At 56.4% G+C, this 27,249-nt stretch overlaps 1 protein-coding gene across 4 annotated transcripts in view; it reads right to left on the bottom strand.

Annotated features, from left to right (window-relative positions):
• Positions 1-3,073: 3,073 nt before the first annotated feature.
• OTOF (otoferlin) overlaps positions 3,074-27,249 on the bottom strand; it is an 85,683-nt gene continuing 61,507 nt past the window's right edge. For 2 of the 4 annotated variants that reach the window (XM_081068400.1, XM_081068402.1), the window contains 36 exons: positions 26,436-26,595; positions 25,911-26,097; positions 25,327-25,513; positions 23,753-23,976; positions 23,171-23,279; positions 22,454-22,634; positions 22,211-22,331; positions 21,514-21,614; positions 21,298-21,388; positions 21,007-21,123; positions 20,536-20,688; positions 19,965-20,154; positions 19,733-19,857; positions 19,222-19,356; positions 18,362-18,523; positions 18,064-18,183; positions 17,381-17,542; positions 17,119-17,281; positions 16,540-16,610; positions 15,058-15,087; positions 14,507-14,638; positions 12,233-12,299; positions 11,237-11,373; positions 10,979-11,113; positions 10,491-10,628; positions 10,049-10,176; positions 9,771-9,941; positions 9,000-9,160; positions 8,164-8,306; positions 7,703-7,791; positions 6,815-6,913; positions 6,417-6,658; positions 6,103-6,281; positions 5,887-5,987; positions 5,453-5,654; positions 3,968-4,101 (listed from right to left, as the gene is read on the bottom strand). In XM_081068400.1, coding sequence (XP_080924526.1) covers positions 5,474-5,654; positions 5,887-5,987; positions 6,103-6,281; positions 6,417-6,658; positions 6,815-6,913; positions 7,703-7,791; positions 8,164-8,306; positions 9,000-9,160; positions 9,771-9,941; positions 10,049-10,176; positions 10,491-10,628; positions 10,979-11,113; positions 11,237-11,373; positions 12,233-12,299; positions 14,507-14,638; positions 15,058-15,087; positions 16,540-16,610; positions 17,119-17,281; positions 17,381-17,542; positions 18,064-18,183; positions 18,362-18,523; positions 19,222-19,356; positions 19,733-19,857; positions 19,965-20,154; positions 20,536-20,688; positions 21,007-21,123; positions 21,298-21,388; positions 21,514-21,614; positions 22,211-22,331; positions 22,454-22,634; positions 23,171-23,279; positions 23,753-23,976; positions 25,327-25,513; positions 25,911-26,097; positions 26,436-26,595 — 4,892 coding nt within the window. In that variant the 3' untranslated portion in view covers positions 3,968-4,101; positions 5,453-5,473. Of the gene's footprint in view, positions 4,102-5,452; positions 5,655-5,886; positions 5,988-6,102; positions 6,282-6,416; positions 6,659-6,814; positions 6,914-7,702; positions 7,792-8,163; positions 8,307-8,999; positions 9,161-9,770; positions 9,942-10,048; positions 10,177-10,490; positions 10,629-10,978; positions 11,114-11,236; positions 11,374-12,232; positions 12,300-14,506; positions 14,639-15,057; positions 15,088-16,539; positions 16,611-17,118; positions 17,282-17,380; positions 17,543-18,063; positions 18,184-18,361; positions 18,524-19,221; positions 19,357-19,732; positions 19,858-19,964; positions 20,155-20,535; positions 20,689-21,006; positions 21,124-21,297; positions 21,389-21,513; positions 21,615-22,210; positions 22,332-22,453; positions 22,635-23,170; positions 23,280-23,752; positions 23,977-25,326; positions 25,514-25,910; positions 26,098-26,435; positions 26,596-27,249 lie in introns of all 4 variants that reach the window. The other 2 variants (XM_081068399.1, XM_081068401.1) reach the window with 1 other exon arrangement.

The raw sequence follows: 27,249 nt of genomic DNA, 5'->3' as shown, positions 1-27,249 counted from the left end.
GGGAGTTAAAGGGACTGTGCGTTGGCCTCACAATATGTGCTTTCTCCAATTCCAATATTGTACGACCAATCTCCTCCTGCCCTCCTGGCAGGCAGTACTGTCGCACTGTAACCACGCGCCAGGGCTGTGGCAACACTTGAGGAGGGTGGTGAGCATGCCCGTGTGTCACCGCTTTCACCACCTGGCTCCAGAGACGGAACTCTCCTACCGACATCTGTAAGCTGAGGCCATGTAACACGTCCACCCCTAGAATATACTCCGGAACGGGGGAGACATAAACCTTGTAGGTAGGAGGGGGAAGCCTTCCTATACCCAGTGGTAAGGAAACGGCTTTCACAGTCACAGTCTTTCCCCGTAGCCATCAATGCAGATTGCTGGTCCGGGGAACAGTTCTGGGTTCCCATAAACAAGACTGCAGTCTGCACCCCTGTCAACTAGGGCCAAAACCCTCTGCACATTAGAAAGGGATCAATGTATGGACAGTTCCACGTGGGGCCTCCGGTCCCTGCTCGTCCCCTCTGACCGGGTACCTTGGCCCCACCCCTAATCAAGCTGAAAGGAATCGGCCTCAAGTGGCCCCATGAAGTCCTATAGGGACACAGGTCGCGCTTTCCCAGACTTGTCCTTTAGGCTTCACCGGAATTGCTGTTCTGGACGTGACTGTTTCCAGAGTTCCAATAAGAGTGCATTGGGTTGTCGGTCTATTTTTTCCCAATCAACCCCTGCTGCCACGAGATCACGCCACATCTGTGCGCGTGCTACTCTCTGAGGCCCGCGATCTTGCCCCCTTACTTTTGACTTGGGCTTCCAGGCCTTAACTTCTCGGACCTCCTGTCTGAACGTCCCTTGCCACCAGCTTTCAACATCCCCTCGGGTGGCCATGGCAGTTGTAACTTCATGGATTCGTCGCCCCACATAGGGCGTAAGAATGGCGACCAAGGATCCAAAAGCACTCGCAGGGGCAGTCTCCAAAACCAGATCTCTCATGCTGGCTGTAAAACGCTCATCATCCAGCCCCCGCATATTAGGGTTGAATATAGCATGTCTCATACCCGTTTCACAGATGATTTGAGTGAATTCCGTATATGACTGCCATTGACTCACAGTGTCTGGCAGCTCGCCAGCCTGTCCCCATACCGTGTGTACTGCAGCAGTGAGCCACTCCATTAGAGTGTGGTTGCCCTGGTCTTGGGCCAACCTATGGCAATTCTGTAACCTTTGTCGCAGGGACGGATGCACTGTCACAAAGGCTAGCTTTTCCATCTCGCCTGGGGAGCAGAGAATACTGTCTACCCCTCATCCCATAAACGTAGTAGCCAAGCCGAGACTGGCTCTCCAGGGCGCTGTCGGCACCACCTCCCTGTTTCCTGTAACTCAGTGGGAGTGTAAGGGGTGTAGGTCGTGAACTCAGTCACTGCTGGGTTGCCGGCAGCAATGCCCCGGGGCCCAAAAGTTGCTCATGTTTTATCTTTTGCTTCATAATGGGCCAGGAGTGGGGGTTGGGAGCTACATTGTCTCCACTCCCGACATCCGCCTCTGCCTCAGAGTCTCCACTGTGGGGCTCATCCTCTAACAAGCGGGCCGAGCTTCCAGCGCCTCCCACCAGGACACCTGGTCCCGCACCTGGGCTATTCCAGCAAGTGCTTCCTCCGAGCTATGATGCACCACGGTGACCTCTTCCAACTGGCGACCTGAGCTTCCAGCGCCTCCCCCTGGGGCTGCTGGTCCTGCACCTGAGCTATTTCAGTAAGCCCGTCCTCCATGTGACGACGCAAGGTGGTGGGGAACATCCAGCCTACACGGCCGGCTGCACCCTTCGCCTCCTCTGGCAACCGGTCAGCTAGAACCTGCAGGGCCCTCTCCACGCTGGCCGGAGAACCATCCATGTCCTCCCAACCCTCCTCGGGGGTCCAACTTCTGAGAACAGTGGCTACTGGTACCACACACTGTGTGGGGGCCACATGTCCTCCTGCCCAGAGTCGGACACCATTCCTACCTGGCCAGAATCCTGCTCGCTGTGCCAGGCATCCGATTGGGTGGAGGGTTCGGCGTCAGAGGCCCAGAACTCTAGGAGCCCACGGCAGCAGCAGACCACCAAAAGGAAGGTGACACCCGCCACGGCCAACAGGGTGGCGTGCCATCTGGAGGCTTGAGAGACCCACCAATTCACCGAGGGGTAACATTCCTCCCAAACAGACTGCGCCTCCTGTTCCCAGCGCCGCTCCTCAGAGGCTTCCTGAAACCTCTTTGAAAATTCTGGCCGGCACTGTACTCTGCTTGCTGTGCCATTTATCATGCAGGGTCTCAGCTCCTGCTCCTCACATAAGAACGCAGGACATGGTGAGGCCAAAAAGGAACACCCATGGAGCCATGGACAGGGGAGTTATACCACTATATTCTCGCTGGAGGCTGGGTTGGAGACACAGGAAGCAGGAGCCACACAATCCGGAACCCACCATCCACTTCTCTGCCAACCAACCTCACTTGCGAACTGCAATCCACCTTTTTGCAATCCACAATCCATGCCTGCTAGTTTAGCCACGGCACTTATATTAGTGGCTAATGGCTAACCGGTAACAGCTGATGGCCAACTAGTCATAGCTGATGACCATTTAATACCTGAGCCAGCACCTTTCCACATGAGGCTGAGAGCCTGGAAACTACTCTCTGGGACTCTGTCCCCACAGAATGTTGCTGTGAGAGGAGACTCTGGCCTTGTTTTTTTTTGGCTGGGGGCAGTTGGTGTCTATGAGTGGAGGCTAGAGCTTTTGGGCAGCTTGTGGGGTCTTATGCTTTCAGACAGTCCTTGGGCACGTAGGACCCTTTTGGTGAGCTTCTGGGGCCTCTGGTCCATCCTGCTGTGCCCCCTGGCTGTGGTGTGAGGCTCCTCCTGTGGGCAGCCTGGGTAGGTGGGCCTGTTCCTTAGACCGGCCTTGAACCCTGGGCCATGAGGTCACCCAAAGGAAAAACCAGAGGGGCCCAGCTGCTACCGAGTTTGCCAACTTTCAGTGCCTGCAGACCCTGCACGCTCAAACCAGACCCAACTTGACCAGCCGCAGATGTGTCAGCCCAGTCAGTGTTTGATTTCTTTTATTAAGAGAAAGGAAAACCACTCAAGAAAGGAAAACCAGTCAAGAGAAACCCAACTCACTCAGGCAGGGAGCAGCACTTGAAGTACAAGCTCCTGGCTGTGACTAGAGGGCTGGAAGGATAGGCTCTGCGGGGGGGAGGCCAGGGGTTCACTCCCACTGCTCCTCACCTAGGCCTGCACCAGCCTGGGCAGAGGAAGCTCTGGGCAGCGACTGGGGCTGCCTGGGCAGGGGGAGGAGCCTGTGTATGGAGGCTGTGGAATGGAGTGTGGAGTGTGTGTGTGTGGGGAGATGTGGGGGGAGGGTGGCAGGAAGCAGCCACACCTCAGGATAAGTAGGAAGGGTCTGGCCCACTTCTACAGAACAAAGACTGGTGGTGAAGGCTGTCCTCACAAGATTATGTCTGGGGGAGGTGCAGGTGATGCTTCTTTGCTCATTTATTCTTTTCAAAACCCATGACATGATTCTGGGTTAATTTCATTAAAGCTTTAGTCCTGAACTGGAAGGCCTGGGAGGTGGGGGTGGGGGCATTGGAGTCAGCTTCCTCTGGAGCCAGGGCCTGAAGAAAGGTGGTGCCTGAGCACCCCCATCCATACTCCCCACCCGACAGGCAGGGCCCAGAGTGGCAGGACCCAGCGAGCAGCAGTCTTGGGGTGATGAGGATGGGCAGTGGGGTGTCACCAGCCCAGCAAGCAGGAGACAGGCTCCTGGGACCCGAGGCCTAAAGTATGCACGCAGGGCTCCTCGGGCTTCCCAGAGAGAGGAAAGTCCATGCCAGCGGAGGGCAAACGCACACGCCCTGGAGAGGAGCTGCGGGAGGCCTTGGGGCCTTCACGCCCCCAGGAGTTTCTTGACCATGTAGCCGGGGAGGCTGTAGAAGAAGAGGGCCAGCATGAGCAGCCCCAGCAGCGCCAGCACGATTTTGATGATGAGCCACTTGTACCGCGTGCAGATGAGGTACTTGATAGACTTGAGGGGATTGAGGAACCAGACGAAGGCGGTGTCAGGCCGGCTGCGGGAAGAGGGAGGTGCGATCAGGCAGTGGGCATCTCCCAGGCACCCCACCCCCTCAGTCCTTCTAGACCCCAAAGGCCCAGTCATGGCCCCTGTCCAAAAGCAGTGAGTGCTGGAGCCAGGGTTTGAGCCCATTTCTAAGCCAGGTTTGCTGTTTATATTCCCTGTCCTGTCTGCAGGACCCGCTGGCGCCGCAGCCGCCTCCCAAGGCCTTGGCATTTCTGGCCATTGGGCAGCCGTCAGCCTCTCCCTGAACACTTGCGGCCATGGCGACTCTCTACTTGAAGAGACAGCTGCCGCACCGCAGGCAGTTCTGATTGTCAGGAAGCTATTCACTGTATGTGGTCCAGTGCGGCCCTTGCTCTTTCTCAGTGAGATCAGTTTCTCAACCTCTCCTCCTTTCTGATGAACATAAACTTCTGCCAGGAGTCTGTGGAGCCCCGCTGGGGGGCATGCCACCCCCACTGACCTGCCCACTGTCAGGGTGCGATCGCTGCTCTAACTTCTGCCTGGCCTCCTGGCCAAGAAGCGCGTGTCGAGCTTTACATTCTATTGTTTGTGTTACAAACAATAGGCTTTATAAAATGTCAAGATATAAATACTATGGAATATGCGTTTGCAAACTCCTGTCCCGCTGACTCCTGGAGGACACAGACCTCTTCTCCCAGAGCTGCACTCGTGTGAGTGGGGTGTGGGCACAGGGCGCCTGGTCTCTAATCCCAGCTGGGACAGGCGAGTTAGCACCTCTTTGAGTGGACCCTACCTCCCGGGGTTGGCAAAAGGGTGGAGTGAGGCAGTGAAGGGTGAAGCCCTCAGCGGGGGCCTGATACGGAGCAGGTGCTCGGCAAATGTTGCCTAGTAAGATGTTGGAATTGGATGGAGCAACTTTTGGTTCTGAGGGTTGGAAAACAGGTCTGGGTTGGGAGGTGGGTGCTGCAGAAACGATTCAGAACTTGCTAGCTAATCCTTGCCAAACCCTTTCCCCATTCCCGGTCTGTATCTCAGCTTCTCCCTGCCAATGGAATTGGGTTAGTTTGTCAGGAATGTCGCTGGGAGAGGAGGTGGCATTGTGTGAAGAATGCTGGATTGGCAACTTGGAATGTAGGCTGAGGCCTAGCTCTACCCTGATTTGCTAGGGGACCTTGGGTAGCTTACTTCACCTCTAGGGCCTAATACGTAATCACGTATAATAGTCATCTCCAGTTCTGAGAATCTGTGATACTGTTAGAAACCTTGAAAGCTGCTGTGTGTGTGTGCGTGTATGAGCTGTGTGTGCACTTGTGTGTGTATGTGCACTGGTGTGTGTGTTCCACATGAGCCCTCGGTCCAGAGGAAGAAGGGAGAAGTACCAGGCACAGGAGATGCCAGACTCAGGCCCCCAGGATCTTCTTGACCAAGTAGCCAGGCACAGAGTAGAACAAAAAGGCAAGGAAGAGGAGCAGCAGCACAAGCAGCAGCAGTTTGAGGAGCAGATGGCGATATGTGTGCCACAAGAAGTAGCGGGCAGACTTGAGAGGGTTCAAGAACCAGATGAAGCTCGTGTCGGGCCGGCTGGAGCAGCAAGAGGAGCAGAGGGAGCAAGAAGAAAGGACACAGAGGGTGAAGGCTCAGGCCATAGCAAGGGAGCCCGGCCAAGAGGTGGGCTGGCCCTGGGCTGAGTAATTCCCAGGAAGAGACAGAGAGGGCAGAAGTGCCTGCAGAGTGGGGACAAGAAGACCAGAAGGTTGTGGTCCCTCCTTCCTGTTTCAGTGCCCCTGGGGACCTGGGCCAACTGGGCACTCACTTGGGTTTCTCTAGGGGGTCAGGCTCATTGCGGGCCAAGCCCACTGGATTCTTCTCTGCTTCCTCGGCTGTCAGTAGATGCAACTCTGCCTCTACCTTGCCCTGCAGAGAAGAAGAAAACTGTCCCAGTGTCTGGGCGAGGTGCCAGGCCCGCCGCATCCCACCAGGCCCAGCCCTGCCCAGCCCCGCCCACCACCTGAGCAGGGGTGGTGCCCACCGTGAGCTCAAACTCATCATTCTCATTGCGGGCCAGGAGGGGCCACCAGCCTTTGACACGCTTCTGCTTGAAGATGGACACTAGGGGCACGTCCACCTCCCCTGTGGCCATCTCCATGGTGCACTGCTTGGCTGTCTTCGCGCCCCGTGGGAATCGGTTCAGGTCCAGCTCGATGGCCCCTGTGGCAACCTTGGAGTCAGCTCTGACAGCTGGTGGGAATGAACCCCTCACCCGGGTGGGCCCAGCTTGTCCTTCCCTCCCCCTCCCTTCCTCCATTCTGGGTCCCAGTCCCCTGGCCCAGCCCAGCTCTGCACCCAGGAAATCGTCGGCAGAGAAGTGGTCGGCATCCCAGATCTGCAGGGTGAGCCGAGCTGGGATCTTATATTCAGTCTCGTCCCAGGAGAACATGGACTCCTTCTTGGAGATGACGATCTTTTCCTCAGCAGCCAGGTAGTCGAAGGGAAAGAGGTAGCGCCAGTTGAAGTTGCCCTCGCCAGTCAGGGAGTGGTAGTGGACATCTGTGTCCTGCTTGTCCTCTTGCTGGCCCTTAAGCCACCTGGGGGAGGGCACGCACCACCCACTCCAGACCTGCAGCCACACAGGTGGGGCCTCCCCACCCCACGGCTCCCTTTGTCCTCTCCCTCCTCTCTACACCCCAGGAAGATGGGCTCACCCAGCTCAGCCCCCTCCCAGCCAGGGACCTCTCACCCACCCCCGCACAAAAATGTCACTGGACTTCTCCCCAGTGAAGAAGTCGTCGTCCTCCAGGACCACCTCATCCGTGTTCCACACGATGACCCGTAGCTCATACCTGGGCAGGGGGAGAGGCTGATTAACAGTCTGGGTGGGGGTTACCCTATGGTCGTGGGCAGGGGGGGCTGGAGATGAGACGACCGAGAGAAGTCCTGGGGACTTGGGGTGAGGACGGGGCCTGGGAAGGTTGGGGCTGAGAGAGTAGAAGTGATGGAGAGATGCTGGGACTCCCTCAGGTGTGACAGAGTCCGCCAGTCAGCGTGGCTGTTGTGAGGACAGCCCCAGGAGGAAGCCAGTGTGGCTGGAATGCCGGGCCCCAGAGCACACTGCTGGACAGGGAGGCTGGCTCAGGGCAGGGAGGGGCCGGCCGGCTGCGGAGGGTGGCTGAAGCGAGGACCAAAGTCAGGGCAAGTTCTCCCTGTCTTCAGAGGCCAGAAGCTCCATTCCAGTGCTAGCAAGTTTGCGTTTAAGCCCAGCAGCTGGCAGTGACTACGCATAGAGTCTAATTTACTTTATGTCTTTGTACCCAAAGGGCGTTTTGACATGCAATTGTCATGATAAATAAGGTAGTTTTCTGCATCTTGTGTGTGAGAGTGTGTGGGCACAAGTGTGGAACCCAAGTTTTGATGAAAGCCCATTGGAGGGTGCTGGCGTGGACTCACTGACCGCACAGTGGGGTGTGGCCCCTGCCAAGGGCAGCCCCACAACTCTCTTGATGGGTTGGTCTGTTCCTATCACAAGACCACATGGGCATCACAATGCCCACTGACCAAGGTGACCTGGGCCATGGGAGGAGCAGCGAGGGGTGCGGGCAGGGAGGGGGTGGTGCTGAGTCCGAGCAGCTCACTTCTTGGGCTTCCGGGGTGAGATGTCCAGAGGCGTCCCGGGCGCTGACATGTCCATGGGGAACATGTCCACCCACAGCTCCAGGCGGCCCTGAGTAAGAGGGGATGTGGCAGTTCTCCCCAGTGGCTCCTGCACTGCCCAGGACGGCCAGCTCTCCTCTCCCTCCCAACCTTTGTCCTGTCAGGTCCCATTTCATCAATTTCCATCCTTGGGTGCCAGGAATTCCTATGACATCATTAATAATCAATCACAGCTTCTGAGGGAGATACTCAGGTTTCCACCCCCAGCTGATGTGGTTCTCACTCAAGGCAAAGACACATGCCACTGGCGTCATCGTGAAGGGCCATGGTGGGGAGGTGCCACCAGGCTTTGGGGAATGCAGCCAATAACATGAGGATACATTTTATGGACTCAGGCTGGGACTCTCTGATCCCAGATACCAAAGAACCTCAGGTGAGTCACCTGTTCGATGCCTGGCTTGTCAGGATTGAGCAGTGGCCGCGTCTCCACGTGTTCTGGCACCAGACGGCAGCCCACTCGGGGGATGTCCTCCCAGTGACGCAGGGCGCACAGTGCCACATGCTCATCTGTGGACCTCTTCTGACCTGTGGGTGCCAGTGTGTCAGCTGCGTACATGTGCTCAGCAGAACCAGACCTGTGCTGGGCCGGGAACTTGGGCACAGAGAAGCCTCTGAACTATCACCGGTTCACCCATCTCCATTTTACTGCTGGGGAAACTGAGGCACAGGAGAAGTGGCTTGCCCAAGCTCTCAGCTGTCCCACAGGGCCCAGAGAGTTCTGTGTCCTTGGAATTCCTCTGCCTGGAGAACTTGACCAGAGAATCCTAGGGGGCTGTGAGGTCAGGGAGGACAAGAATCCACTTCCCGTCCCAGCACCCAGAGGTGGTCAGCACACGTTCCCTACACAAGTCCTCCTGATTCTCTGGAAACGGCCACATGGGTGAAGGAGCTGAGAGACTGCAGAGCTCAGAGCCACGTGACCTTGGGCAAGTCACTAAACTACTTGGGTCTCAGTTTCCTCATCTACAGAATGGGAAGACCCTCCCTAGTCCACAGGGATGCCGAGAAGGAGAGAGAAGGCAACAAGCAGGCAAGCGTTGTGTAGCATGGGGCGGATGGGCAGAGGCTGGGCAGACAGGGGTGGGACTCTGGGCCCTTACAGGGTCACTACGCCCAGGCAGAGGAGACTCCAAGCTAGGCTGTCAGGTCCTATCTCAGGGAAGTGCGGTCGCTCCCTGGTCTCTGACACCCCTGTGGTTGTGTCTAGCACCCTGTTACCATTCTCATCCTCGATCTCGGAGGGCCCAGTGAAGACCCGGTTGGACACCTTCACTCTCCCGGGGGGCCCGAAGTGGGGGCCGTCCACTTTGCCTTCCTTGCAGAGGCGGGTCAGGATCTGGCTGGGCATCATGGGGTCCCGCCAGATATTGTAGCCATGTCTGTGGGAGGGGCACACAGGCTTGGTGGGGCTGCGCCATCTCTAGGTGGCAACTGCTGATGTTAGCTGTTGCCCTGAAACAGCAATTGTTGCCCATCCTCCAACCCGGCTCAGCTGAGATGCCAGGGCTCCTGGACGTTGATCCTTCCTCTGGCCCCACATGCCCAGTATCCCCAGGATGAGTACCCAGTCTTCCCCAGTGCAGCCCACTCCATCCCCCCATGGTACCCATTTCTTTGGAATCTCAAAGATGAGGAAACTGATAACCAGAGAGGTTAAGGCACATGACCAGGGTTCTACAGCCTGCCAGTGGTAGAGGCCAGCCAGATCCCCACTGGACTCGTCTTAAAGAAAAGTGCCACCCCTCTTCCCAGCCCACTTTTCTTTCCTTGTCCTGCCCCCTCTGTCCTGGAACCCCCTGGCTCTCTCCTTGTCTTGGAATCTGCAGTCCTGGACCCTGAAGGCTATGCCCAGAGCCTGTAGGAGTGGAAGCCTGGCTTGGGATAGAACCCGTAATATGTCTCCCTTCCTAAACCACATGCTGTGAATCTTGTTTTTAGAGTTTAGGTGCAGCAGGCCTTGCCCTACCCGCCTCACCCCATCCCACGCACATGGAGTAGGTCTGGGTGATGCCACAGGTGGCACGGTGCTTGCTGTAGAATCGGTTCTCCAGGTCAATCTTGGTTTCCCCAATGAGGTCATCAGTGCCTACCAAATCCCAGTCGTACACGGCCACTGTCAGCAGGGATTCCATAGGGAAGGAGGCCTCGATGTCAAAGGATCTGGCAGGGTAGGGATGGGGAGAATGGTTGAGGGTGGGGAAGGGTAGGAGGTAGTCTGTGCTGGGAAAGTAGGGGCCTGGGATGGGGGGGACACCAGAAAGCCTTACTTCCCAAAGACAGGGTTGAGCTGCTTGGAGATGTAGTTCTCCTTGTCTCGTATGTCAGTCTTGCCCAGCCGGATGGCGATGTACGGGTCGGCTTTGCCATTGATGTCTGCGGGGTGCAGATCCGTGGCCTGGGATGGGGGGAGAGTGTTCCTGAGCAGGCACCCTCCTCTTCTAGTGCCCCCACCCGGTTCCCTGACGATCCCATGATGGTGAAGGCCAGGAACACGACCAGAGACAGGAGACTTGCTGTGTGACCCTGGGCAAGTTGCTCCCCCTCTCTGGGCCTTGGCTTCCTCCTTTATAAAAGATGGGAACTAGACCAGATAACCAACCTCCCAGTGGGGGGTTATCAGTTCACAGCTGCTCAACCCCTCCAGGTCAGGAGGACTAGTTTCCCTCCTGACTGGGAAACTAGGGAAAGGGGATGCGAGGGGAGTCTCACCCGGACTACGTAGACTCGGACCAGCACGTTAATGGGGTCATTGCTGGGGATGCTATGGAACATGCCATAGGTGGGGTCGTAGCCAGCTTCCCGGGACACGTCCTCTGGAAGTGGTACTTTGTACACGCAGAGGGAGCCCTGGGGCAAGGTAAGCATGGGTCAGGGGACAGGTTTCAACAGGCACAGGTGGGGTGTCATTCAAAACAGCCAACAGTCTGCACCCTGCTGTGTAGGGCCTTCACCCTTTGGTAGCTGGATTGGGGGAGGTCCAGGAGTTCTGGAGGGAGTGGCCAGAGCAGTGGTAGGGGTGGGGGAGGCAATTTGAGGGGGCTCTCATTGCAGATGCTCAATCAATATGGGAATATTTTTATATGTTACCAACCAGTACAGCTGACAGTTCCACCTGAATGTCAGCCCCGGGCTTGGGCTGGCATGTAGGGGTGGGGGCGGGGCTCAGCGCTGAGGGGCTGGGGCACTGCTTGCCCGACCTTAAACCGGCCCACGATGCGCTCCTCCTCCGTGGAGCCATCCTCGTCATCCCCTATCTTGCCCCGCAGCAGGTTGAAGGTGTGCAGCCAGTCCTCAAAGTTGTCGAACTCTGACTCCAGCTCCTTGGGGTACACCTGAGCCAGGCCGTCCATCAGGGGGATGAGGCCCGGCCGTTGGCTTCTGTCTTGTCACATCTGCCACCTCATGCCCCCAGGCGTGACTCCATGCCCCTGGTGGGGTTTATCCCAGACTCTCACCTTAAGCTCATCAATCTTGGGTTTCTTCTTCTCAGGGGCCTCAGGCCCCTGGACGGGGCCTGGGCTCTGGGTTTTCTTCTTCTTCTCCTCCTTTGCAGCCTTTGCCTTCTCCTTGCCCTTCGTTGGCCCCTTTATGCCTGGACAGAAACAGAAAAGGAGGCCTCCTAGTCAGTTTGGGGCAGAAATGATGGAGCAGGAAGGCCTGGGCTGGAGACCCAGCTCCGTCACTAATTTAACTTTGCTAATTTCACTTGGCAGGTCTCTGTATACTCAACTGTAAAATGTAGACAATACTCCCTCACATGCCTGCCTCACATGGGTGCAGGACTCCAATAAGGTCATGCGGGGAGTGTGTACAAAGACGGTTGTCGTGCCCTTTGACAGAGCGGGGCATGCTAGGGTCTCACTTTCTTCTCTGGCCTCGGCCTACTTGTCTAATATTAAGAGGGTTGCATTTCCTAAACCGTATTCAGTGCAACACCAGGTGTAGGTGTTTTTGGAATGCTTTAGAAGAAAGGGTATTGTGGTCAAATTAGTTGGGGAAATATTTTATATTGTATCTTTCTTCTAGAGATTTAGAATAATATTTGCATATTAAAGGCACTGAGAAGTCCTGCACCAAAAGATCTGTTTAATCCATTGGACCATAGAACCCTCTTTTCCCTCCAGAATACCCATTCATATTGTTCCATTAAAAAGGTCTGGAAAATGCTGAGTGGGATGACCTCTGAGGTCTCTTCCAGCTCTGATGTCGTGTGGCTTTAAATGTCTGTTAGTCAGTGTGGTTGCTGAACTGGTCAGAGTAAAAGCCACTCTGGATCAGGGCCTAAGCTTGTTCACTGGTGCCCAGGGACCCCTCATGATATCTGCCCTTAGTTGCTGCAGCTGTGCGGGTCCATGGGAAGGGGAAAGAGAAGCAGCTGGGGTGGCAGGCAGGGGAGCCTACCATTGAGGGATAGGAAGGGGGTGGCAGAGGTCTAGGGTTCTAGGGCTCACCCTCAGTGTGGTCCATCTCCTCTTTCTCCTCCAAGTCCATTCCTGAGGTCTCTTGCTGTCGAAGTTGCTACCAAAAAAATGAGACGAGGAGGAGGGAAGTGGGCTTCCTGGGAGGGAGCTGTTGACCCCAGACTGTGGTCTCAGACAAGTCTTAAATGCACTAGAAACAGAAACTCTTTCGTACTGAGTTAAAAACCCATCACATACTCTGCTTAAGTGGGTTAAAAAAAGTTTATGTGTACAATATAACTGTACTTAGGAATTTACGATTGTTTAAACTGTACATCATTAAAAAATATAATGCCCTTTAATGTTGCGTATTAGTGGTATTCTTCTTATTATTATTTGTTAATGTAGAAAAGTATAACTGAGTAAGAAAACGTTCTTCATTTTCTTCACTCAGTTCACCCCAGCTATTGGAAACCAAAGCATCGGATTTCAACCAAAGCACCACCGCCACTTGGTGGCAGCCTGTGCAAATTACAGGAGTAGAGACAGGGAGACAACAGGCAGGCAGTCTCTTGGAGCTCCAGCCCGGTCAACTGGAATCCAGGAAGGAATGGTGGGAGAAGATACTACTAGGTGTCCCCCAAGGACTTGCTCTCCCATTCTTGAGACGTTTTTTCTTGGCACACAGCCACCTATCTAAAGATTAGATTCCTCACAATAATGTTGTAAAGATTTTATAGGGTATCCAATGGATACTTGTCTTATTAGGGAGACCACCTCATGGATGGTGTAGATGCCTGACCACTGTGCTGTACACCTGAAGCTGAAGCTGAATAATAATGAATATCAACTATATATATATATATAATTACAGTTGATATTCATTATTATTATATATATAATATATATATTATATATAATATATATATAATTATAATATTATAATTATATATATAAATTATATATATAATTATAATATATATTATGATATTATGTATATAATATATATTATATATAATATATATAATATTATATATATATATATATCTGGTCACGGGATGTGGAGGACAGCATGGGGAATAGAGTCAGTGGAATTATAACAGGTGTATACGATGTCAGAGGGGTAGTAGATTGCGGGGGGGGTTATCACTTTGTGAGGGGTGTAAATGTCTATTACATTGTTTTGTACACCTGAAACTAATAAAAAACAAAAAGATTAGAATTCTCAGCCTCCCTTGCAGCTAAGTGAGGCTATAGGACTAGATTCTGGCCAATGTAACAGAAGTGATATGTGCAACTTCTGGGTTGGGCCCTTAAAAGGAAAGGAGTATGCCTACTCTTCTCTTTACCCCTTCCTGTGCACCAGTATTAGGACGTGACAGCAAGCTGTCTCTGCCTATACAGATGCCAGTAACAGGATGGCAGGATCTTCGTCCCGGACACCATTGAGTCACCATACCAGCCTTCTTGTTCATACTGATCTAACTCGCTAGCAGCTTAGCCTGTGTTCTGACTAATGTGGGTAGTAAACATCACAGACAGATTGGGTCACAGAAAGGGCTTGGGGAGAGAGAGTGGCTGGATCAGCTCAGCTGAGGAAACACAACTGCTGGCACATGTCCCTCCCGGTCAGTTGGTCAGTCAGGGAGTGTCCTGAGCGAGGTAGGCAGTGTAGAGAAGACACAAATGAAGAAGAGAAGAAATGCCCTTTCTGGAACTTGTAGTCTGGCTCAGTGGATAGAACCCACGTACACAGGGGAAGAATGTTTCACAGCCACAGCGACCAGATGTATAAAATAAAACAGTATGAAGATGGGCAAGTACTACTGAGAAGTCGTTTCCTTTTCATCTCTGAGCACATGTTTCTCCTCTTCCTCAAATGTCACCTCCTCTGAAGCCTTCCCTGACTCCCCCAGGCGTTGATTTGCCTTTGTCATCAGACAGTATAATATCTGTTTACGTGTCCATTTTTCCCAGTAAACAGAGGGCTCCTCAGGGCAGCCCTCTTTTGGCTCCCATAGCACCTAGGATGGTTTCGGCTTCATCATATATATTCAAGAGATGTTTGCGGAAAAAATGAATGAGGACAAGAGGAAAGCAAGCCAGAGAAAGTAGTCTGGATTGCTGGAAAAGGTGAGTCCTGAGCCAGAACTTCAAGCTGTGAGACAAGGCTGTTCCCAACTCATGTAAATGGAGTGGAGGAGCCAGCTCTGGTGGGGAGCAGGACAGAAGTTGTATAGGAGGGCCTGATAGGAGGGACCTCTGCCCCCCCCTTCCTGCCCCCCGATTCCTCCTCAGTGCCCCAGCCCAGGCCTGAGGCCTCACCTCCTTCATGGTATCGATGGAGGCAAAGTACTTGGACCACCAGTCCAGCATGCTCTCATCTGGTTCTTCCTCCTCCGGCTCTTCCAAACTGCCCTTTTTCCTCTTTTTCTTCTTCTCCTTCTCCTCGTCAGCCTGGAGGGTTGGCCAGGTCCAGAGTCCTGCATACGTCCCTCCACTCGGCCATTTCCAGGACCCTGGACAATCTGGGGGTCCCCCATCCATTCCGACCGCCTGCTCCCGGGAAGCCCTGGGCTCCCCGAGGCTCCGTGGGGCCCCACCGTCAAAGGGGCAGGGCCCTGTTTTGTGGAGGAGGATGCCCTGGCCGGAGAGGGTTATGACCTGCCCACGTGAGTCACTGGCCAAGGCAGGACTGGCACTCAGGGGCCCTGCTGCCCAAGCAGCTCTCTCTCTGCCTCTTCGGAGGGTGTGTTGGCTGGAACATCCAGGGGCCAGGGGTGGCTCAGTGCCTGCAGCTGGGCCCCTTGGCCTGACACCCTATGCCAGTGGAGGGTCCTCTCGCCCCAGAGACCCCAGATGATCCCCACACTCACCACATCCACCTTGATGACGGCATCAGAAGTCTGCAGAGGGGAACCAAAGAGGCAGGAACAAAATTAGCTCCCCTGGGGCCTGGGGTGGAGGCCGTGGTCCAGCCAGGGAGCATGGAGGAGGACGCTCGCTGTGTGCTGTGAGTCCGAGTGCTCACAGGCGACTCTGCACTAACAGGAGCACCCTGCTGGCAAGCCTGCACAGGTGCTGCTCTGTGGGTGTTCCCTCAGACCCTCCACGGTCGGTCGTGGTTCTCAAGCCTGAGATACTAGTTGTGAACTTCCCAGATGATTTCAATGGGCAGTCAGGGTGGGGAGGGGAGGCTAGCCACACGCAGTAGCAATTCAGTGATGCTGGCTGGATGGTCACCTTCAACTGCACTTTCTCTCCCTCGCCAGCACCTTAAAAATTAAGTAGGCACACACACACACACACACACACACACGCACACACACGCACACACACACAATTGCATAGCTGAAGAGGGCCTTGGTGGAAACACCGCAGCAGAGCCCAGGGCCTGTAGGACAATGGGAAAGCTTAGGTAGGTAGCATCTTGTCTTACTTGCTGACGGTCTGAGACTAGGGGGATTCCCCACAACCCCCCAGGAGGAATAGGCTCCTTGGGAGGAGCTCAGGAGGCTGAGAGGTGACGGGACGTGGGATCTTCAGGCACAGCCCCAGGGGCTCTGACCATGACACCCTCGGGCTGCAGGCCAGGCCCGGGACCCTGTCGGCTCCTCTTTCCCAAGAGCCCTGCCCACTGCGAACTCAGCCAGCTGGCTGGGACCCCCGGGGTCAAGGATTATGGGCCAAGAGAAGGTGTTTCAGATCAAGCTCAGACCTCAGAAGCTAGGACACACCCCCAGTTGTGTGAAGCAGGAGAGGTTGGAAATGAGATTTGGAGAAAGTGGTGGAGAGGAAGCCCACTTCCAGCTCCTCGGTGCTGTCTGGACACAGGATGGCCTGTTCCAAGCTGGTCTCCATCCTGCCCTGCCCTGCCCTGCCCTGCCGACGACATCTCCACATTCAAACCCCCAGGCAACAGGTCTTCCTCTGGCAGATAAATAACCTCAGTCCAGCTGGAAATCATTCCCCAACCCAGGCCTGGGGGGAGTCTTTTGTGAATGGCTGGGATAGACAACAGGAATCCTCTGGGAAGAACACTGGTGTTCCCACAAGGAATCTATCGCCTACGGTGTCATTTGTTGGAGTAAAAATAATCGCAATTACCTCAAATGGTTATTGCTCTTTCTGCCTCTCATACATGTACACCACACGCTTGTGCACGTGCACACATGCATACACACACAAACACACATGCAAAATGGACAGTCTTGCATTGCAGGACAGCCTGGGATGGAACTGCTGGCACATGTGGTCAGGGTCAGCCCTGGACACAGAAGGAGGCAGCTCGGCTCACAGGGAGTGTCACCTGCCATCGCATGCTCCCAGCCCACGTGGCACTGACCCACGCGCCTTACCGCGTCCAGCTTTACCATGGTCTCCAGCTTCTTGACAGTCACCTCTGGCTCCATGTTCACCACGACCTCCCCTGTGGGGTGAGAGGAGGGGCCCCCATTGCACAGCACACGGCAGCCCCGGAGGAGACTGACTGGGCTGAGAGATGGACAGATAGGCAGACAGACAAGGAGGAGCAGGAGTAACAGTGAGAGTCAGGGGTGGCTAGAAGGACCAGAGGACTGAAGCCAATTCTGGAGCTTTCTGAGGGGAAAGGGAGGGACAGGGCAGTTGCCGGAGAAAAGTTGGGCAGAAAAAGAGGGAGAAGCAGAGCCAGAGAGAAGGAAAAGCTGCAGTGGAGGCTGGGCCAGGCGGGAGGCCGGGAAGGAGGCCTGGGTCTTCTAAGGACATCTGCAGCTCTGGCTCTTTCTGGCTCTAGAATGAAGGACAGCCCTGGGCAGCCTTCTCCCTCTGGCCTCCCCCACACCCATTTAGGGATGTCCTGGAGGAGCAAAGAGGTGGCTGTATGGACCAGATTGTGAGCTGAAGCCCCTCGCATAGACTGAGTGGAGCCAGGCCTGCGCTTGGTGCTGCGGCCCTACCCGTGGTGTTCCAGTTGGAGGCTGAGTGCTCTGGGGGCCGGTAGATGAAGCGCCGAAGGGAGCTGACGGCATGGGAGCCCACCAGGGTGTAGCGGCCAAAGGCCCGGCAGTCTACAACTCGGATGTTCAAGGGCGGGTGCAGGAGTTCGTTCTCCGGCAGGTCCTGGGGTGTTGGCCAATGGAGCCTGAGCTCAGAGAAGGGGCGTGTCTGGCCACACCAGCCACACCCAGCTCTGCCCTGCCCTGCCCGGCCTACACCCACCACTTCAAACCACTTGACGAGAGTGCTGAAGTTGGGGTTCTTCTTGTAATTGTGGATCAGGGACGACTGCACCCCCTTCCCTGCACACTCGATGTCTACCCGAGGCCGGTCCACCTGGGCCAGGTTCACCCTCTTCAGGTCCCGCAGGCCCCAGAACAGCACCTGGGTTGGGGGGAAAGGAGAACCCCTCAGTCAAGGGAGCCAGCTATGGGTGGGCTGGGCCCCCTGAGAAGGAATTGGGCAGTGGGTGGCCAGTGAATCAGGAGGGGAAAAGCTAGAAGAGCTGATGAGGGGCAGGGTGTCTTCAGGGGGCTGCAGGGTGAGGGTGGGCATGGGGGTGGGCACACAAGGGCTGGCAAAGGTCCCGGAAATGCAGCTGAGTGGCTTAGTGCAGACTGAGCATGTCCTGGATGGGCGGGAGCCTGGGTCTGCTGCTGCTGGCTCCAGGTGTGACCTTAGACAAGTCACTTTCCCTTCTTGTCCCCTTAGTCTGCTTGTCTAAAGAATGAGAAGTGGCCTGAGACTGCTGAAGACGCCTGGAGTTTCATGCAACAGTGTAATCTGTGCTTGTGACCCCAGATGGAGTAAGAGAGTGGGGGGGCAAGGAAGGGAGAGAGCACAGCAGGGCTTGTTCAGGGCAGGGACAGGAGGGATGAGAGGGGCAGAGGGGAGCCCTTACGTACCTCGATTCGGTATTTGCTGAGCACGGGCCTGATGCCCACGGGCACAGGCATGATGGGACCCCGATCCGTGTCCACGGGGCCACTGATGGGTGGCAGGTCGGCCTTCCCTTCCGGGCCAATCTGGGGGACGGGGGTCACAGTGTCACAGAGCCTCTCCCTCCCCAGGGCTCTCCCTCCCCAGGAGTTATTTGCCACGTGATTTGGGGAGACAGCAAAGGCCCAATGCCCCAGGCCCCCAAGAACCCTCAGCGCCCATCAGACTGGCCTCACAGCAGGATGGGGAGGAGCAGGGCCCTACCTGCAGCAGCTCGAAGGCAGCCAGGAGGTCTCCGGCGGTGGCGTTGCCACGGTAGATCTGATAGTACTCAAGCTGGGCTGGGAAGCGGGGTGGGCAGTACGCCTCATCAGCCATCTTCACCAGGGGCTTGGCGAAGGTCCGGCCCATGAAGTCGGTTTTGCCCTGATGTGACACACAAGCAAGGTGGCTGCTTGGTGCTCGAGTTTACCCAGCATGGTCATCCCTGGGGTCTCACTGTCCTTACCACAGCCCTGGGAGGTTAGGGGGCAGGTGTGATCACCCCATTTCACCAAAGGGGAAACTAAGTCTCACCATAGACTTGCTCAAGACCATGCCAACAGTGAATGGCAGACGCAGGACCCAGGACTAGAAATAAAGCCCTCCCACCTCGGGTCCAGGGCTCTCTAAGGGACCCCAGTAGCTGAGGCGGCTGTGGTAAGTGGCTCCCAGCTCTGGAGGGGTCACGCCAATCCTTTATCCTCCAACTCCAGAGCTCGTATGGATAGCTGGGAGGCTGTTACTGGCTGGTAGGTGTGGGCAGGGGTTGGGGGTCCTAGGATGGGGGAAGGCTGGGAACAGTAGGGTTTGCTGACACCCCTCCTGACTACTGAGCTCTGTCTATCTGTGCTAGGAGGTGGGCATGCACTGCTTCATTTCCTCCCTGAGGCTCTCTGAGGCCCACAGTGTCAGAAACCGGCCTCAGGGAGCCACCTGGGGTCTCCTGGAGGGGCCGGCCAGCAGTCCAGACTCCGATTCCCAGCAAGCACCCTGGCTGGGAATGAGGGGCTCTGGGGAGGTGGCCGTCAATGCAGGTGGAGTACAGTGAGGAAGGGGTCCCTGGTGTCAGAGCTCAGCCATACCATGGAATCCTGGTCGTAGATTTCAATGACAATGATGGGGGGATCGTCTCTCATCTCATGAGCTTCACCGTACAGCTCCAGGTTGTCAAACACCAGCATTTGGTCCCAGGTGGGGCACAAGGTCTCATTCAGCACCTGCAGTGTGGGGCAGGTTGTGGGGAGACAGGTAATAAGTGGTGGTGGTGGGGCAGATACCAGAGCAGGAGCCACCCCCAGTCACTTCTAGGGTAGGCGGGGACAGGAGTGTCATGCTCCCTGACTCGTCCGGGAATCTTAAAATGAAGACTCATGTGAGGGCTGCTCCTGTCCCCCTCGCCTGTGCCTTCCTTATCCTCTGTTGAATGCAACTGCAACTAAAGCTGTCATCAGTGTGGCCTGGGCCTGCCGTTATCTGCAAGCCTTTCCTCTAAGGATCTGGGGAACTGGCTGACCTGTTTCTCCAGACCCCACAAACTCACAGGTCCCCAGTGCTCTCAAGGCCAGAGCCAATCCCTCCTTCCTGGGCCCTCACCTCTGTGCACTGACTCTGATTGATGAAGAAGACGCGGGCGAAGGGGTCCGAGAGGCCGCTGCTGTCTGCGGCAAACAGGCTGCGAGCCTGGTACATGTGAGCTCGGAGCTGGAACACCTGCCTCTCTGTGGGGAATGGCAGGCTGAGGCTCCGGGAGCAGGCGGGTCCCCAGCGCCCTCCGGGGTGAGGGCTGGGAGCCAGGGGCCCCCCAGGCCCAGGAGTCCCCACTCACTGGTGTAGACCAGGCTGATGGGTGGGAAGGAGTGCAGGCCCAGGCCCTGGGCTGCCTTGACCTCCTCGAAGCCACAGGGCAAGCCGCACAGGAAGTCCTTGCGCTGCTTGCTGAGGCCCAGCCACAGGTAGAGCTCCAGCTTGGCCTGCACCGTCCAGCCAGCTGAGCCGAAGCCCCGTTTACCTGGCAGCTGGGGGTTGGTGCCCGGTCAGCTGCCAGGGCCCATGTGGTGAGGACGGGGCAGGGGGCTGGCGGAGGCCTGGTCAGAGGTGCCCCTGCCCCTCCACAGCCCACCCACTGGGCTGGGGGGTGGGGGTGGACAACACAGCACCGCGGGGGGTGGGTAGGGTGGGGCCGTGCTGTCTTCCCCCTTCTTATTCTCTCTCCAGCTCTTTCTTCTCTGAGCTCCTGCTATTTGAGGGCTCCACCCCGTCCCCTGAGGCCTGCCAGACCCAGGGTGGGGAGCGACCCCCTCCTAGGGGAGACTGACCCCTTGAAAGAAGCCAGATGCAGAGCCTGGGCGCCAGGCCCCCACCCCGCCCACGCCCCTCAGCGTGGCCCCTTCCGGCACCTTGAGGAAGAGTGTCTGGACCTTGGCGCAGTCCTTGCCCAGCTCGTCCTCCACGATGGAGAAGAGCAGGTCCTTGGAGGGCACGCGGGCGTAGGCGATGCGCTTGTTGTTGCTCATCATCCAGATGAAGACGTCGGGGATGCTGTGCTGGGGCTGCGGGGGGCGGGGGGGGGGCAGGGGGGCCTGTGACTGAGGGGCTGCCTCGTGGCCGGGGCTCCCTCAGCCTCACTGGCTGCCAGGCCTTCCCCACCAGAGGGAAGGACCGCAGGGGCTGCGTGTTTCTTCTCCCCCCGATGGAGTGGGAAGAATCCGTGTGACAGAAGGAAACGCTTTTGCACTCCTGTCCCCCAAGGACTATCAGAGCAGGAAGGCCCTCCTAGGTGGTCCAGCCCAAGCCCTTCCTGTGCAGCCCCATGCTGGTCACTCCAGTTTGGGGTAGGGCAGCCTTCTGTGCATGCCATCGGGGCACACCTCATCTGCCAGGAAGCGCAGTTTCTGCAGGAAGTTCTGGCACAGCCTCAGCTTGTCCCGCACTGTGTGTCGCTTCACCTGTGCCCGCAAGGACTTCGCCTGCTGTCCCATGTTCTCCTGTTGGGGTGGGTGGTGTAAGTGGGGCTCAGGCCATGACACATGATGGAGGGGCTGTCCCTAGGTGCTGTGGCCTCTGAGACGGATGTCCCCTCCCCTCAGTTTCTCATTTTCACCTCCAGACCCTCCCTCTATCCCCTTGTGGCCCAGCAGGGGGGACCAGCATGTCCTCACCAGCTCCCTCATGCACGATTTGAGGCGCTCTCGATCAAGCCTGGTACGTGAAGAGTGGCCTTGGTCCTTGTCCGCGAGGGAGAGGAAGCGACTGGGGGGTGAAGGAAGCAGGGCTCAGCGGAACCCACCCACCAGCAGGAGGCCTGCACACAGCTCCTGCTCTGCCCAGCGCCACCTCCGCAGCCCCCGACCCCACTGCCACCCCTTCCCTCTCACTGGCAGCCACCGCTGAGCTCCTCCAGGACGCCCCGCAGTCGGCGCTCAGGGTAGGACGTCTCCGTTTTGATCATCTCTTGCACGTCGTTCAGCCCTTCTTCCTGTACACCAGGAGTGGGGGTGCATGCTGAGCCATAGCTCCCCTCCCAAACCTCCCCAGATGTCTCCCCCATTCATCAGGGAGAATGAGGTGCTAGTGACCTGGGACCTCTCACCAGCACCACTACTCAGTGTTCTGCCATCATCAGGAAACCACCAATTTCCCAGGTTCTGTTTTCAGAGCCTGGGGCCCTTTGGTTCCTGAAGGAAGAAGCTATGTTTCTGCTCTGAATCTGTGCTCCTGGTAAATTCAGAGGTGGGCAGAACTAGGGGGTGGGGGAGAGGTACAGGCCGGAGACAGAGGGGTTGCCTAGTTTCCTGAAGGGAACCCTAGGACTGGATGGGCCAGGAGTCCCAGACTCCACTCCAGGTATCCCCTCAGGCCTGCTGCTCATTCCGGGGACCTGGGGGCAGGGACAGGAACGTAGGTCCTGCTGGGGCCACTCCAGCAGTCCACCCCCCACCTCCAGGTCAGCTGCTGGGGAAACAGGCCTTGTGTGTTGCAGGGGGCCTTCTGCTGGGCGAGGCCCTCTGACGTGCCCCTCCTCTCCTTGCCCATCCGCCTTGCCCTTCCTCTCCCACCATGGCTGGTGCTGACCAGCTTGTCTGCGATGTGGTCCATGATGTTGGCATTGTAGAGACGGCGGCGCTGGTCCTGCCACCAGCTCTTGATGTAGATGCAGGGCTTGCGCTCCAGGTAGGGCAGATGGAAGTAGTTCCTGGGGCAGGCAGAGGTGGGAGGTTGAGGACTGAGGGCCCAGGGAGCTGAAAGGCCCAGGACTCGAGAGCATGGGAGGAAACAGGCATGCCCTCCCAGGACTCTCCATGCCATCTGGCTCACCTGTCGGTGATCTGGGGCCGCATGGGTGGGGTGGAGGAGACGGAGGCCAGGTCCCCACCGTCCTCGGTCTCATCATCACTGGAGTTCTGGATCAGATCGACTTCCTCCTCGTCCCCGGGATTCTTCCGAGGCTGAGGCCGCTGGGGTCTTGACAGGCCATCAACCTCATTCCCATAGTTGCCTGGAGGCAGGAGGGGGCACGTGAGGGCCTGTAGTCCTTTCACCACCAGGCCCCACCTGCCCTCCAATCCAGGAATTGCCTTGGGAAAGTCAGGCAGTGGGGAAGGTGCTGGGGGTCTGTGCCAGCTCAGATGTGGTAGAAGACTTGCCAGGGAATGGTTCCCATGTCCTCCATGTCTGCAAAGATCTCACAAGGAGCTCTGATGATTAGAGAGCTCACAGTCCAGCCCAGGACACGGCCCACATTCCCACTCTCTCCTCTCCATCCCCAAAAAGGCCTCTGTCCTTTCCACAGGATGGCTTCTTTCTCCCCTTGTGTCCTACACACAGCCTCCGCTGTAGGTGGAATTCAGGCCCACCTCGTAGGCATGTGTGTACCACAGCCATGCACCGCGTGCAGCATGCAGCATGCTTGCTTGAGGACATGCGGACGAAAGTGGTCAAAGTTTCCCTCCCCCAGGGCTGTGGTGCAGGGCTTAGCAGTGACCATCCAGCAGCCTTGAGGCCTGGAGACCCCTCTGTGAGCCAAGCCCTCACCTATGGTGATCTCAAAGGTGATTGGCTTGTCTCCGTTTTTCCGATCGATCATTGAGGCCTCCAGGAAGGCTCCAAATAGAAAGAATTCTTCCATTTTCCCTGTGCAGCTCTGTGGGGAAGGTGGTTGAAGCCATCCTTAAACCTTAGCGGGGTTGCTGGGCCTGGGGCCAGGCCTCCTCCTACCATCTCACAGACAGCCCTTTGGGCTGATGGTGGGGATATCCCACCCAGTTGTGGAGCTGGGCAGCCCAGACCCTGAAGGACTGAAGGCCCAGTTTCTTTTGCCCTCTAGCCTGGATGTCCCTGAAGGAAGGACTAGCTCCGTACACCACAGGGACAGCCATGGCTGGGAACAGGGGCAGACATGAGGCTCCATCTTGGAACCTCCAGGCGGAGCTTCAGCACAAGCAGTACAAGAGGACAGAGGTCCTTCTGCGGGGGAGAGTGGGACTCCTGGGGAGGGAGGTCTGGCGCTCTGAGGCAGACAGGGCAGCAATGGCCGAGCCCAGGCTCAGGCTGCCACAGTGGGAAGAGGTCTGAGCTGGGGACCCTGGAGAAGAGCAGAGCCCTCTGGGGCCTCACCTCCGAGACAGGCGTGGCCTGCTCCACCTGCACCTCCGTGGAGCTGGTGAGCTCAGGGTTGGAAGTGTCCAGGATCTCCACAGCCAGGCCCAGCATGAGGCGGGCACGGAAAGACACGCCCTCACCCAGGCCCTCATTCAGGTCCTGGTGCTCATCCAGGAGCGTGTAGTTGCGTGTAGAACCATACATATTCACCCAGGCTGGACCCAGCGTGGGCAGGAAGCCTGCGGGCCAGGGAGGGGGAGGAGAGGCCTGCCTGTGGCCCAGGATGACGAGGCGTAAAGGATCTTTTTTGAGGGCTCCCAGCCTACACCTCCTGGTTGCTGAACTGAGGATCCCATGCTTTGCTCAGTGAAATGTTTGAGGCAGGAGAAGGCCTGTGGGGCAGTGCGTGGCTCACGAGAGGCTGCAGGGAGAGGTCGTGTCTGCTGTGTGTGGGCAGGTGTGGGGCACTTTCCTGGGTCGTGCTCCCTGCTTCCTTGTGCTTGGAGCAGGGGCTGCCTACAGTCTACTTGAAAGAGAGATGCATGCTCCTCCCAACTCCTCATCATGGCCTTCCAGCCCTGTGCCGTCTGTGTAGACCCCTCCCCTCTTTTCCAAATGTCGTTCCTCTGTCTTGGCCTGTTCAACGTTCTTCCTCCACGAAGCCTTCCCAATTCCTAGTTCCAATTAACTTCTCCCATCATTGGGATTTGTTGAATCTCATGTGTAGCACAGACCCAGTTCTGCCTTATGTGTTTTGTTTGGTTGGTTTTTATTCTGCCTCCTTTAAAAAAATGTTATACTATTTTAAAAATGAAGCTATATTTCACATAGCATAAAATTCACCATGTCCAACTGAGCATCTCAGTGATTTTTAGTATATTCATTGTGCTGTGCAACCACTGCCTAATTCCAGAACATTTCCATCCCCCTCAAAAAAAAAAAAAAAAAAGATCTGGTACCTATTAGCAATTAGTCCCCATTCCCCTTTCCCCACTCCCTAGCAACCACTAATCTATTATACTGTCTGTCTCTAGGGATTTGCCTATTCTGGACATTTTATATAAATGGAATCATACAATATGTGGCCGTGTGCCTTAGGTTTTGAGCATTTAGGAGCACATCCATTTCCCTAATCTCCAGGGAGCACCATAAGGATAGCAATGGAATCTTCTGTCGCTCTGTATCCCTGGTACCCAGCATAGTGCCTGGGTCCCAGGAGGGGTCTGTCCCCATAACAAGTCTATGGACAGGTACTATGGCAGCAGTACACATACATGTAATATGTATGTATACACACATAAATAATCATTATTTTCATTTTACAGATGGGAAGAGATGTACAAAGGTCACACAGGTACTAACTGTCAGAGCTGGTGTCAAATCCAGGCAGCCTGGCTCAGTCAACTCTGTGCCGACCTGAGTGGTGACTTTCCACCTTTCCCTTGAGGTGGGAGCTGCTGACAAAGCCCTCGCCATGCCCAGTGCCTGGCGAGTGTGGGATGGCGATGATGGAGTAAGGAAGGGCGTGTGTCATTTACTCCTTCCTTTCAGGATCCCACCGCCACCCTACCCAGACTCCTCTTGCTGACCTTTGTCTCCATCATTAGAAATCTTGCGCAGGTCAATGAAGTGGGTGCCGATGGCCACGTCGTTGACTTTGTCCGAGTCCCGGATCTGCACCTTCATGCGCTTGCAGAGCGGGGGGAACAGGTCTGTAAAGACGACCTGCTCATTCCACAGCGGCTCGTAACTGTTTTTCTGCACTGAAGTCTTGCCCTAACGGGAAGGAGTGAGTATTAGGGTGTGTGTGTGTGTGTGTGTGTGTGTGTGTGTGTGTGTGTGTGTACTTACCTCCCGCCCTCTTCCCTACCCCAGCCTCTCAGAATCTCTTCTTGTTTGGTGCTGCCCCCTCAGCTCTCGGACTTCAGAGGCAGGGAGGACTCCCTATGTCCTGTCCACGCTGGGATGATTCCCAACCTGGCTTATCCCCACCAGCCCCTCTCGGTTGGAGCTCCCTCATTTCTTACTCTCCTCCCTTTACAGGTAAATGCACCAAGGTGATCATAGGCCAATCTCCTGTCTTCCCATGTTGCCTCATGTCTGCGCCCTGACCCCTGTACCCATTTAATGCCTGTCACCCAAAGCCCCAGCTTCCACACCCTGCACTCGGTACCTTCTGGCCAGCAAAGAAGACTTGTACATAGGGGTCGACCAGGTCCTTGTTGTCCCCGATGAAAGCCTTCTTCATGTTGGCCATGAGGCTGGTGTTCATACGGGGCAGGCCCTCTGCTCGGTAGATTTTCACGTAGAACCGGGCCCACTGGCGTTCAGGGGGTACCCCGTCGGGGAGCAGTAAGTTCCTGCCGGCACATACAGCTGGGGCACCAGGCCCAGGTCCCCTAACTCCTGTCCCAGCATCTATATACTCCTGGGCCTGAGACAAGCTCTGTGGTCCCCTGCTCTGCCTCAGTCCTTTCTCTCCTGTGAGAAGGAGAGTCTGGGGACACTGAGGCCAGCTCTTTTGAGATGGGACCTGGCCTCAATCCTTTCACAAAGAGCTGGGCCGTCTGGAGGTGAGTGGGAACAGGAGTAAGGGAGACAGAAGGTATGATCTCTGGGCCAAGTCCACCCCAGGGGCTCCTGGGGGAGGGAAGGGCTGGGTCAGGTTGAGAGGTGCTGGGGACGATGGGAACCTCACCCTTCAATGTCATCTTCGTCCGTCTCGTTGGCCTTGTGGGGCGTCTTGATGTTGTCCCCCTTGCCCACAACGGCAACGTCACACTTCACGTAGCCCTTTAGCCCAGCGGAGATGTCGTCAGGGTCAGACAGGATGGCCCACTTGTGGTGGAACTGGTGCTCTGTGGTGGTGAAGATTGGGGACTGCACCTGCTGCCCCCACCCTGGTGGCATCCTGCCCTCAGGGCAGACTGAGAAGCTGTGGAACTGAGGGCCTTCTTGGTCCCTAGAGCTCAGGCCATTAGGTCCCCCAGACCTGGGGCCACAGCAATGCCTGCCTCTGGTCCAGCGGGACAGGTGTTTCTGAGCAGAGACAGCTGGGGCAAGGCCCTGCACCCAGTTGTGTGGTGTGGCTTCAAAGGGAGGAGCCTCCCAATTGGTTTCTCTGCCTGCAGCCCTCCTGCCTGATGAAGCAGAGGCCGGGTGACTAATCAGGTATTGAGGCCTTAGGCTGGATGGACACTGGACTAATGAAAGATCTCTGAGGCCCCTCCATCCTAACACTGTGATCTTAGTGACACTGTATTGTCACTGCCAAGGGCATAGGGGGCACGCTCAGCCCTGGGGTGGAGGACATGGTCCAAGATGCCAGTGCTTTCCAACCAACTGTGCACGCTTCCTGGGAAGCCTGAGCGGCAGGCTGCCCCTTTCCCCGCTCCCTGCAGGGCTGCTGGTCACGAAGGCCACTCTCTCCTGAGGACCACAACATAGGTGGGGCAGTGGGAAGGCACTGGCCTGGCAGCCGGGAGACCTGCCTCTATTCCCAGACCTTGGGC

Source organism: Rhinolophus hipposideros, assembly GCF_964194185.1.
Source record: "Rhinolophus hipposideros genome assembly, chromosome: 12".
Classification (NCBI taxonomy): Eukaryota; Metazoa; Chordata; class Mammalia; order Chiroptera; family Rhinolophidae; genus Rhinolophus; species Rhinolophus hipposideros.
Note: the sequence above shows the minus strand (reverse complement) of the source record. Positions and strands in the feature narration are given on the sequence as shown.